Source organism: Theropithecus gelada, chromosome 12 (genome assembly GCF_003255815.1).
Source record: "Theropithecus gelada isolate Dixy chromosome 12, Tgel_1.0, whole genome shotgun sequence".
NCBI classification, from domain to species: Eukaryota; Metazoa; Chordata; class Mammalia; order Primates; family Cercopithecidae; genus Theropithecus; species Theropithecus gelada.
This window is the reverse complement of record NC_037680.1, coordinates 63885664-63899018: the sequence shown is the minus strand read 5'-3', so window position 1 is coordinate 63899018 and position 13355 is coordinate 63885664. Positions and strand designations below refer to the sequence as shown.

Genomic DNA, 13355 nt, shown 5'->3' with positions numbered 1-13355 from the left:
CCCCCCCCCCCGGTTTTTTTTTTTTTTTTTTTTTTTTTGTATTTTTAGTAGAGACGGGGTTTCATCGTGTTAGCCAGGATGGTCTCGATTTCCTGAATTCGTGATCCGCCCGCCTCGGTCTCCCAAAATGCTGGGATTACAGACGTGAGAACTATAGGTTTTCTTAAATGTTTTATTGGGTCATACTCACTGAGTCTATCTCCAAATTAACGAATTTTAATCAATTAGTGAACATAAAAATCCATCCCTCTCAAACTGAATGTTGTGAGAAGTGAAAACATTCTTATTCCATAATGTGAGATCGTGCCAAAATGTTTCAAATATGTCCATTTTAGCTGCATCTCATTTCCAGTTGTTCCAAAAGTGAATTGAAAATAATTGCGTTTCTACATAGAGTATACGGTTTGAATGTGGACAGAATAGTGCAAGAAATAATGGACATGCTTTAACATTAACCTGTTCTGCTATAAGGTCATTGCTATACTGGCTTATGGAGAAGAGTCCCAGGTATGGAAATATAAAGTAAATACAGTAACTGAATTAGATAATTTGGACTTAAGATATAAAAAATATAAAGCTACAAATCCACATTAAATATGCATATTTTTATTCCTACGGATATATTTGATAAATATGCAACTTCAGAATAGTGAATTTCATCATATGTGCTGTTTAATTTAAGCATACCTACATTTTCATGGCAATAGAATGACAATACATTTTGAAAATTATATCATTATTTGAATAGATTAAAACTTTGTTATTTGAAATAGAAAATAGAAATAAATGGCATTTTTCCCCAAAAGTCAGAATATATTTCACAATTGGGTTTTCCATTATTATAGACAGTTTATTTTTCTAGATCATACCCACAGACATATATGAGAAGAAAGTCAAAGCACATTCTCAAAACTGTAGTCTATTTCTAGTATTTAGGAAAAAGAAAAAAACAGAGTGACTGGATATTATGCTGCTAACATTTGCTGATGAAACATTAAGATGTCAAAAACCAAGAAGGTCTTACATGAAAGAGATGGGGATCATTTTTAAAAAGAATAAAGTAAACAATTTTTCATTAATTATTAAAAAAGCCGTATAACATAAAAGAGTATGAACTTCAGAATCAAAAAGCCATTCAGTAAGTTATGTTCTTTGAATTTAATTTACTTATTCTGTAGAATGGGAAAAAAGCCATCGTGGACTTTTACCTTGTACTCTGTCACATGGCCTGTTCTTGCCCCTCAGAAACTTTAAGCTCAGGGCTTCGACAAACAGGGATGTCTTCCTATCTGGGATTACATTGTTTAATTTATGTGCCTATTTACCGTCCGCTATAATAGGAGTCACAGGAGGTCAGGGTTTTGCTTTGTATTATTCACAACTGTTTCCCCAGTTCTAGTAACAGTGCCCAAAATATTACTATCCAATAGTAAGTGACTAGCAGGATAATAAAGTAGTCAGAAGCCTTATTGCTTTCTTGAGAACTTCAAAATTCAAACTCAATAGATCACTTAATAAGAGTGTAACCTTGAGAAACTTACCTCCATTTTATTAAAAGATAATAATACTTTAAGGAGTTGTTAAATATGATAAGGACTTTCTAGTGCTTATCTCTGTGCTGGGGATATTCTAAGGGTTTCAAAAATCGTGGCTGCTATCATTATAAATTTTGCCTCTGAAAAGGTTTTTGTTTGGTTGGTTGGTTTTGGAGCCCAAGAATCACAGGGATTCAGAAAGACTTTCTTCTCTTGGTTTCCTGTTCACTAGAACACCAGGGAAAGCAGCCTTACCAAAGCAATTCACAAACGGTAGAAAATCAGTTGTCTATACAAAATGAACATGGCTGTTCCTTATGCAGCCTGATACTCCTATATTTCATTAAGTCAGCAGCCCTGAAATGCAAGGGCATGGGAGGAGGGAGCATAACGGAGGAAGAGCAATCATTTCTCCTCTAGGACCTTCATGGAACACCTTGGTTGGAATACTCACACTCTTTCTAATCTGGCCTAATCTAATTTGGATCACCAGCAGCCTCCAAAAGAGAGCTACTGAAAGAGGTTATAGACTTCTTATATGTAAACATGTGATTCCATCAACTTGAGAGTTCCGTTGAATAGACAAAAGATAGTCACACTACTGATTCTTTTAATGTATTTGTTGTTTCCTGCCTATTGTTTGTAGCAATGTTCAGATTGACGGTTTCCATTTGGATACATTGTTAGTGTTTTTTGGGGGGGAAAGATCTGAGAAATTGGAAATTAAATTAGATAAGGTAGAATAAGAAAGCAATACTTTGTAGACTGTGCTATTCTTATATTGCTTGTACTTTCCCCTTTCATGATTCATTTTGCTCATAATTAGTATTGAGAAAAGTAGTTTGGAAGTTTTTAGCTCATGTCAAAAGCAAATGGAAAACAGAGGTTATTGTCCATATACTGGCAGAACTTTGAAGATGGAGTACTATAGTATTTGGAATCTGCATGATAGTGAACCTGGCAATTTGACAACAACTATAGAAAGAATGAAATTTCTTGGGAAGATAATTTAGGTTGCTTTATGTATTGCCCTTTATCATATGGAAATTCTGTCTAATGCTAATTCCTGTTTGGTAAGAAAAAAATGACTTTTTCTGTTTGATTGAGTTACTTAAAATATACATATTTTAATATAAAGGAAGTTTTACATTATTGAGGTAAACCTGCATGCTATTTTATTATTTGTACCTAAAACCCATTAGAGCATTTGATTAAAATCAGCAATATGATAATTATGTTAAAAAACAACAGCTAACTTAACATGGAGTGTTTATCATGGGTTAGATGTTACGCTAAGAGTTTAAGTGATTTACCTCCTCTAACTTTCAAGTCAATCCTATGAAGTACAATTTTTATCCCTAAATTACAGATTAGAAAATTAAAGATTCAATATCTTAAATAATTTACCCAAAGTCATACCGTCAATAGATGGCAGAGTTCAGATTCACTGTCTGAACTACACAGTGACTTGACGCTACTTGCTTTTAAAATTGTTCCAAAAGTGAATTGAAAGACACAGTTTCATTACATATAAAGTATAATGATTTTGTTGACACAATAATATCAACTGCCTCTGTAACTCTGTTTGCCAAAATTGCATATTGAAATAGCATTTTAAAATAATTATATGTAAAAAATACGAAATAGAAACAATCCGGACCCACAAACCACATTTTCTGTTCTGTGGTTATGCTGGGATAGAAAGGGAGATTATAAAATTTAAAGAAAGCAAAAGATTTTTGTAAACGTTCTCTAAGCCTCTAAGATAATTGCTTTTACTATTTTGAATAAAATAAAAATATTTAAGAATTTAAAGTAGGTAAAATTTGTTACAGGTTAGTATTTGAAAAAATATACAAATATTTTAGGGCTTCATTTGAACAAATCATGTGTTTATCAATGACATGTTTTTGGTTTTCACTTACGAGTTGATTCTATTTGTACCAATCTACTTACATGTGTTAAGGAATATGTTTAGAAAAAAACAATATGCATCGTCAGAAAAATCTGAGCCATTTTTACACTAGACATTGATAGAAACCATATGTTACTTAGCATCTGCATTTGTTCAAGTTGCACAGTGCCTGGAGGTAGAAATGGAAGAAACTGAAGCAAAAGGTTAGTATTTTAGACAGTAGGACATATTTACACAACACTAAATGAAATGATGTGGCAATGGTCCAGTTTACTACAATTTGGGCAGCTAAACTGGATATCAGAGTTTCCAAAGCAGAAGTCTTTGGTTTGAGTTATATAGGGTGGATTATCCAGTCTGACCACGTTATTTGGGTAATTGTGTAAAACACTCTGAAAAAACTTTAATGTCTTTGTAATGAAATTATTTAATGCATCTTCTTAAGAACTTGTTTTGTCTTGATATTAAATATTCAATAAATTTCAAGGGAATTTCATTCTATTATTTCAAAACTTTACCCATAATGATATTGTTTGGGTCTTAAAAAGGGAAATACGGTATATCCTTTTATCCCATACTAAGAGAATAAGAAGTCGTGTGTGTGTGTGTGTGTGTGTGTGTGTGTTTGACTCACAATAATGACATGTTTGGAAGAGAATATATACCGGCAGCTCATTTTTAAGTACTTACCTTTCAAGACAAGAGGATGTTTAACTGTATACAAATAGGATTAAACTTTAACTGTATACAAGAGGATTAAATTTTTTCATCAACTAACTACAGTTAGCATTTTATTTTACTCCCTTCCAATCTCTCAACATGTGAATATTATTAATATAAACAGTTAAAATATAAATGTATTTATTATGTTCCTAGCTCCTATCTTTCAGCTGTTCTATCATGTCTTATTTATTTCACTTTTTAATTGACATATAATAATTGTACATATTTATGGGATACACAGTGATGTTTAGAAATCTATAATATATAGGGATTAGATCAGGATAATTAGCATATCCATCATCCCAAATATTTATAATTTCTTTGTGTTGGGAAAATTCAATATCCTTCTTGTAGTTATCTTTAATTATTTTTCTAATTTTTACTATCATGCAATATGCCCACATAATCCTTCTAGCTATTTAAAACTACATGTTAACTATAGTCATCGTACAGTGATACAGAACACTAGAATTTATTCCTCTTATCTAGCTGTAATTTTGTATCCTTTAACAAATCTCTTCCTATCTCCACCTTCCCCCTACCCTTTCCAGCCTCTAGTTCTACTTTTTTCTTCTATGCAATCAACTTTTTTAAAGCTTCCACAAATGATTGAGAGCATGCAGGCTTTCTTTCTGTTCCTGGTTTATTTCATTTAATGTACTGTCCTCCAGTTCCATCTGTAATGCAGTGAATGAGAGAAGTCCATTTTTTTTTTTTAATGGCAGAATAGTTCTGTTTTTGAAAGTCTCCTTCAATGTTTGCTTTCCTTTATTTCAACTTACTTCTTACGAATATATCTTACTTGCTGTTTAAGCAAACCTTCTCAATCTTTTTGTTATAGTTTGAAAACTATGAAATTTTGTTATTTATAGATATGTCTTAGCCAATGGACTTAGATATATGTGTGCTCAGCAGAAAAATGACAAAATCATCCAGTTAAGAAAAATGCTTTACTTTTTTTCCCTTGATGGTAGCTGAGTTACTTATATTGTATTACTAAAAACATGTATATTTGCATGGATAAGCAGTTCCTTTCTAAACAATACTTGGCACTCAATAGACATAGCTGAGCTCAAAGCAGGCATTTTAAAATAAGACCATATGAACAAATGTTGTATGTCTATAACTTTCATCATGGAACACTGACGAATTACAGAAATAAACCACACATAATATAACTGATTTGAAAATAACATTATTTACTAGACTTTTTCTGATATTCATTAACTCTCTTCATGCTCAATGAACAGAAAGTAATTATGTCATTGCTGTGGCATTTTATCAAAAATAGGATTGTCTTTCTCTCAGTGTTGAATTTTCCTAAGTAATAGCAGGAATCATGCCACTCTTTTGTTCAAAACTTTCAAAGATTCTTTTTTTCTATAGAATATAATCAATAATCTGTAGATAAGGCCTGATTACTGCCTCTGTCACTACTCCCATACACTACAAAGTCAGGCCAAAGTAAACCACTCTTTAATATGAAAATACTAGCTGGTTCCAGTTGTTTCTATTTTGATGGATTCCAGCTGGATTTCACATATTTGTTGGCATATGAATGTCTTACACACACTCAGCAGTCGTTCCAAGAGCCATCTTGCCCATGCATCCTTTCATAGAAGTCTTGTAGAAGGCATATGTTGACAATTTATAAATATTGATTTGGATCAAATATTCCTCCAGGCTCTTTAATTACTAGAGCTATATATGGAATCACTGACCTGTAGCTGGAAGAAAGGCAATTTCAGAGGCAATATACTCTAAACTGCATTTTTAAATATAGAAAACCTTGGCATCCCATCTTAATTCTAATATCCTGGGCACACAGTCTATTTAAGATAAAGAGATGTAGTGATAAAATAAGGTAAAGGTCTCCTTAAAGTTTCCAAAATAGAAGCCTTTGGCTTGAATTATATATGGTGGATTATATAGGTTGATCATATTGATGGCATTTAAAACACACACACACACACATACACACACACACACATCATGAAATTGTATGCCTCTAGTGAAATAATTCCTCAGGTCTTCCTTCATATGAGTTCACACTTGACATTAAATATTCAGGTACAAGTGGATCCCATGCTATTATTTTGAAACTTTGATCATAATGAGCCTTTGAGTAAATGCATTATAAAGGAGGTAGTGCTTGAACATAGGCAGGCAGTCATATGTGCACAATCTTCTTAGAGTAGAGGTGGATTCAATCTAAGAGTGACATCACTTATCATTAGTGGCACTTTTTGTTGAAATCTACTTCTATGTGAACTCCACACAGTGAACTCTCTTTTGTTTTATAAAAGAGGAACTCTAGTAAAAGGTGGTATTACTTTTACCTTACATATGGCTGCACCAATTAGAAAAATTCAGTAAAGCTGAGCAAATCTCATTGGTTGCTAAGTTTACATTTTTATCAATTCATCTATTCTGAATACTTTGTTATTTTTTCCAGATTAGTCTGTGTAATGACCATCATCACAACAAAACACACAGTTATATTTAAACAGAACAATATATATGGTATAATGAAAAAAGAGTTATCCACATGAGAATCTGACAGCAAATACAAAGTGTTCAAATTAATCAGTTGCATAAGTTTTGATCAATTATCTAACTTTACTGTATCCCAATGTTTGCAAAATGAGTTAAACTATTAATTGTGTTCAGAAATTAATAGAGAAAGTCATGTGGAGGCCTTGTACAGGCAAATTTTCTAGCCCTATGTATATTTACCTCTACTGGAGCAACTCATTTGTCTCTAGGTTTTAAGCACTTACAGGTTTTCCCTAATTAAGATTTTATAATGAGTGGATCTTAGGGAGAAAAAATAATTCTTTCAAAAGTGGAACAGCTGCTATGAATTGGGAATGTATCTTATTTGAATAATGATTAATAAATAAACATTTTATGATGTGAACACACTTGTTTTTCTTGCTTTTTAGGAGCCTAAGTTGCCAAAGGATTACCTTACACAAAAATCTGTTCTTCTCATTTGTTTGTAACTCTGTTGTAACAATCATTCACCTCACTGCAGTGGCCAACAACCAGGCCTTAGTAGCCACAAATCCTGTAAGTAAACCAAGATTGTGCCCTTGGTTCAAGGGCCTAATGGGAAAGCGGGAACATGGCTGATATATGCATAATGTGTATAATTAAGTACACATATATGTATATTTTCAAGTCTGACATATATGTATATTTTCAAGTCTTTCTATCTTGGGGAATATTGAGAAATATTTACCTTTCTACATTAGAATAGAGCTACATCTACTCTACAGAGTATTCCCCCAGAGTATTCTCAATATTCCCCAAGATATAATGAGTGAACATCAAAAAGTGTAATATATTTATTTGCTTCAGCTATTTATACATATACACATATCTTCACTTCATTTTATAGCTGTAGAGTCCTCCTGCTATGAGACATAATAGTTTATCACTACATAATATTTATTCAATCCAAATGAAAAACTCAAAGCAATGAACTCTGCATAGTTCGAAAAAATAGTACATGCACATGGAAAACTTAAATAAAGTATATTTTTTTGTATCGGGTTGACTTTAAAAAGTCAATAAAACCGGAAAAGAATGAACTGTACGTATCCTACTTGAGATTAAACTTCATAGCATAACGTTTCAAAAGGAACTACAGTGTTCGATCTCAATAAACATTTATAAATTGTTGCCTTACAGGCCATATTTTTAAAACATAGTTTAAAACTTACTTATCTAAATGTATATATTTTGTGTAAGCTATATGCATATGGAAAATGTTTAAATTAAAATATCTGAATACATAAACATACATTCAAATTGTAAAAATTATCTGCTTTTATAATGTTTATGGAATATTTACTATATTTTGTATATGTGTATGAGTCTACATAAAGTGTTTTTTAAAAGAAAAAATTAGTGACTGAAATCAGGAAGGGAAAGAATTGCTAACAAGTGGGTCAATAAACAGTCTCGTGTGTGTTTTATGTGTGTTTTTAGAGTAACTTTCAAAATTCTAAAATTCCCTGCATCGCTTGCACATGTGCATCCGGATTGCTTAATCTTGCATATGTTCCACTCTAAAGTCATTGGATTAGAAAACACACTGGGGTATAATTAGCAACATATAAATCTGGCTAATGTCCTGCCATTTTAGAGTGAATTTCTGTAAGACAAGGAGATTCAGAGTTTTGTCTTGAAGCTGCAGAGCATGAGATTCTAAATCTCGTATTTGTACACAAAGATGTGTTTAATAAACAAATTATAAATTGTCATATATTTTTGTTTTGTCTGAATTACTAATGCCCTGCATAGAAATAATTTTCTGCAGTATGTTCTTAATTCTTTTTTATTGTAATGGTTTATCGATTAACTTTTTGAATGAAATCAAGAATTAGAAGCCCAATTAAATATAAATATTTAAAAACTCTTTAGATAAAAAGTTGAAGCTGAGATTTGTAATTTCTTTCCATAGAGTAGACTATCTCATTTTCACCTTTGAGTGAACTTTAATATAATGCTGTGTTTTACATAAAGGTACATTATTTAAAATTTAACGTTATGTATTCTGCAGATACATTTAATGAATAAATAGGTTTTACAAATATCCTTTAGTTAGGAGGCATTGTATATAATGAAAACAAAATTGGAATGTTCAAGTTGTAGATATGATTGATGTATAAATATTAGCAAATCATTTAACTTCTCTAGTACTAAGTTTTTTTATCTATAAAATATATGCCTAATGATAACGTACACCTCATAGGACTACTGTAAGAATTAAATAAAACAATATTTGTAAAAGTATTTTAGGCTAACTCCTGGGCAAATGCCATTATTATTATTCTGTGATAACCCAATATTAACAATCCAGTGCATTTTCTTTTCAATTTTATTTTTGGTTAAAAAAACTATTTCAAAAATAATGATAATTGCCACTAAACATTTATTGATTTTCAGACTAGAAACTGGAGCCAATAGGAGTAACAGGTCATGTATTTTTGGGAAAGCTTTAATTGTATTCTCCTCTTTAAGGGAGTAAACTGTCACTCTTACTCTTTTGTGTTTTCTTTGCTGTAATTTGAATGTCTCTCTTCCTTGCCTGTTTTAAAGTAGAGAAGCAAAGATGGAGACCTCAGGAAAAACAGAAGGGAAACAATAATCTGGTCCTCTTTTTACTTACACAAAGCCCTCAAACCCCATATTTGGATAGGATAACCTATGGATATATTAGATGATTATTTAATAAGCATTTGCATGAGGAGCATGTAATATGCAAAACTTTTCAAGTATTTGGGCACTTTTAATGAATTGGTTGTAAAATTACTATTATTTTCAGCAGAATGCAACAGTCAAGGGATTCATGATGATGTAAATAAGTGTAAAGTTATTTACGTGTGACACTTTTATACTTATAATTACATAATAACAAAAACACATTCAGAAAATACACATTCACTAAATAAAGTAGATTTAGAATTTAGACATTTTTCTGGAAGATATACCATTATAAATCTTTGGAGTCTGTGGCTAAAAACTTTAAAGGCATCATTAGATGAATAGGAAGACTGGCATTCCACAAATCCTAATCATTAATGTATGGGATTTTGTGTGGAGGGGAGAAAGTTCCATGTTTCCTGAGCTAAAACTATTGTTTTACATGTCAATTCATAAACAAGTAAATATTGTTTTTTTCTTCTCACAGGTTAGTTGCAAAGTGTCCCAGTTCATTCATCTTTACCTGATGGGCTGTAATTACTTTTGGATGCTCTGTGAAGGCATTTATCTACACACACTCATCGTGGTGGCTGTGTTTGCAGAGAAGCAACACTTAATGTGGTATTATTTTCTTGGCTGGGGTAAGTGTCGTTATACATACTTGTTGATTCCATGGATTAAAAAAGCCTTTGGAGGATGCCAGGTTCCTTTGTAATACGAATATACCAATGAGTAATCATTTTTAAAGTATCAGGTGATTAACTTTTGCCTATTATTGCAAATTGCAACATTTTAAGCAAAGAATCACTGACTCATCCATTGTTTTCAGTAGTCACAAGTCAATATATAATAGTGTCTTTTTTTCTATTGAATATGCCAATGAATAGGGTATCTTGACTGACTATGTAGTGACTAAAACAATAGAAGTAGAATGATAAATTAAAGATTTAGTCTTTTTACTATTCTGAATATTCATTTTTGCCACGTGTAAAATGAGAGCATTGGATTTAAACATCTTTGAAGTTCCATTCTAAAAATATTTGTTTAAAATATTGTCATTTTATGATAAGAGTAGAGGGATTAGTAATTGAATAAAGGCATGCAACAGATTTATATTTTTCCACACAATCTTCTGATGTGGTATTATTCACAAAGAAAACAGTGATATACTTCTGACATATTAAAAATAACTGGAATAATACAAAATATGAAGTGCAGAAATGAATTTAACAAGACTAGTTTCCAGAAACAAAACTGAAGTTGTACTTATCTATTATCATATATCTACCCTACCATCTATCTATCTATCTATCTGTCTATCTATCTATCGCCATCTCTATCATCTATTTATCTATCTATCTATCTCTCTCTCTCTCTCTCTATCATCTATCTAAGCTATCATCTATATCTAGAAAGAAAAACATATACAGAGGTGTAATATACACACACACGCACACACACAATTTTAGTGTATTCTGATTAACTTTATAAAGCATTGCTTAATTTCATATTTGGAAGAGCTGATTTAGAATGTTCAAAGCCTGCCAAATTTTTGGTACATAAATTAATCTCTTTTTTTCTCCTCTTCTTCAAATAATGGCTTACTAGTAGTAATCTCTCTCATAGTGGAAGTTCTTGTGATTCTCACCTTTTTTCCACATCTGATAATGTACCAAATATTGGCCAATTCCATCTCACAGAAAGTACATGAATGCTGAATTTCTTCTAATCCTTGTGGCTTAGGAAACACATCTTAAGAGTTAAGTTCTGAAGTCCACTGATTCAAAATGACCTATGAATTATAGTAGAAGAAAACATACACACATATACACACAAACATAAAAATGTAAATATCTAATACTTTATAATGTGTATTGTTGACTATACAAATAATGTTTATTCAACAAATATACAGTGGCTAGTTTTTTTGCTTCTAGAGTATCTTTGAATTTTTGTATTTAATTATATATTTTTTAAATACCATCTGTAGAAAAAAATCCAATTTATTTTCTTTTTCTTTGGTATTACAGGATTTCCACTGATTCCTGCTTGTATACATGCCATTGCTAGAAGCTTATATTACAATGACAAGTAAGAAAATCTCTTTTTATTATTTCTACTGGAATAATGTAAAATAAAAATTTTCAACATAATGTTTTTATGTTTTCTCTAGTTGCTGGATCAGTTCTGATACCCATCTCCTCTATATTATCCATGGCCCAATTTGTGCTGCTTTACTGGTATGTAACAAATTCTCCTTTCCTTATCATTGCTCACATTTCAACTTTATTTCTGAACCATCTGGCCTATGATATCCTTCAGGGTCCCAGTGGACACAGATGGATATGCATGTTCACAGTGCTTAAATGAGTAGGGTTTAGTGAAGGTATCATATTTGATGTATAGGCAGGAAAGGCAAAGTAACTAATTAGTAAGGGATGGTGAGCCATTGGGGATCAACAGTGGAATGCTGTTATCACAGGTAGACCTGAAGAGAGAAGTGTTAGTGTAGTGAAATGAGCACTGGGAGGAGTCACCCAGTAAGAGATCTGATTTTGATTGGAGAAAAACAACCAGTGCCAAAACCACAGCCTGGCAGTATAGAGGCAGCAGAAACAAAGACTCGAATTTATCTTTATTCCCATACTCTTATCTTTTTTTTCCCCCATTAGCCAGATGCAGCAAATGTCTCAGGGCAAGGAAGTCTGAGTGAAGCTGTTCACAGACATCAGCCTCCTGTGGCACAGAGAGGAATAGAGGATGAATTAGCAGGGGGGTGGGAGGTGACAAACAAGATAAAACAAAATACTTATGTAAATTTTACATTATAATTATTATCACTTAATGTCAGTGCACCAATTAGACATTTTAGTGTGATTGCAGAAAAACAGAAGTCACATTCGATGCTTTTATTACACTATTATTATTTTTTATTATTTTAATTGAAAAAAAGTCTTGCTCTGTTGCCCAGACTAGAGTGCAGTGGAATGATCATAGCTCACTGTAGCCCCTAACTCCTGGGTTTAAGGGATCCTCCCACCTCAGGCTCCTGAGAAGCTAAGACTAGGTATACACTACTATGCTTGGATAATTTTTTAAAACATTTTTATAGAGACGGGATCTCACTATGTTCCCCAGGCTGGTCTCAAACTCCTGGGCTCCAGGGATCCTTCTGTCTTGGCCTCCACAACTGCTGGGATTACAAGTGTATTACATTATTTGAATGAGAAAGTAAATTAATACAAACTAGCAATCTAGTATGCTTTGTCTCAGAGAGTATTAGAGATCATAATGCAATTACAGTCCTTCAGAGTGGTATTTTAGTTACAGCTGCTATTCATTTTTTTGTTGTTGTTATACTCTAAGTTCTGGGATACATGTGCAGAACATGCAGGTTTGTTACATAGATATCCATGTGCCACGGTGGTTTGCTGCACCCATCAACCTGTCATCTGGGTTTTAAGCCCCACATGCTTATTTCTCCTAATCCTATCCCTCCCCTTACTCCTGACCCCCCGACAGGCCCCAGTGTATGATGTTCCCCTCCCTGTGTCCATGTTTTCTCATTGTTCAACTCCCACTTATGAGTGAGAACATGCGATGATTGGTTTTCTGTTTCTGTGTTAGTTTGCTGAGAATGATGGTTTCCAGCTTCATCCATGTCCTTGCATAGGACATGAATTCATTCTTTTTATGGCCGCATGGTATATATGCCACATTTTCTTTATCCAGTCTATCATTGATGAGCATTTGGTTTGGTTCCAAGTCTTTGCTATTGTGAATAGTGCTGCAAGAAAACATATGTGTACGTGTATCTTTATAGTAGAATGATTTATAATCCTTTGGGTATATACCCAGTAATGGGATTGCTGGGGCAAATGGTATTTCTGGTTCTAAATCCTCGAGGAATCACCAAACTGTCTTCCACAATGGTTAAACTAATTTACACTCCCACCAACATTGTAAAA

The 13355-nt window shown here is 32.6% G+C and overlaps 1 protein-coding gene across 3 annotated transcripts in view; it reads left to right on the top strand.

Moving 5' to 3' along the window:
* CALCRL (calcitonin receptor like receptor) overlaps positions 1 to 13355 on the top strand; it is a 102741-nt gene that overhangs the window by 75778 nt on the left and 13608 nt on the right. For all 3 annotated transcript variants that reach the window (XM_025404550.1, XM_025404551.1, XM_025404552.1), the window contains 4 exons: positions 7119 to 7245; positions 9875 to 10028; positions 11418 to 11478; positions 11561 to 11627. In XM_025404550.1, the coding sequence (XP_025260335.1) occupies positions 7119 to 7245; positions 9875 to 10028; positions 11418 to 11478; positions 11561 to 11627 (409 nt within the window). The remainder of the gene's footprint in view (positions 1 to 7118; positions 7246 to 9874; positions 10029 to 11417; positions 11479 to 11560; positions 11628 to 13355) is intronic.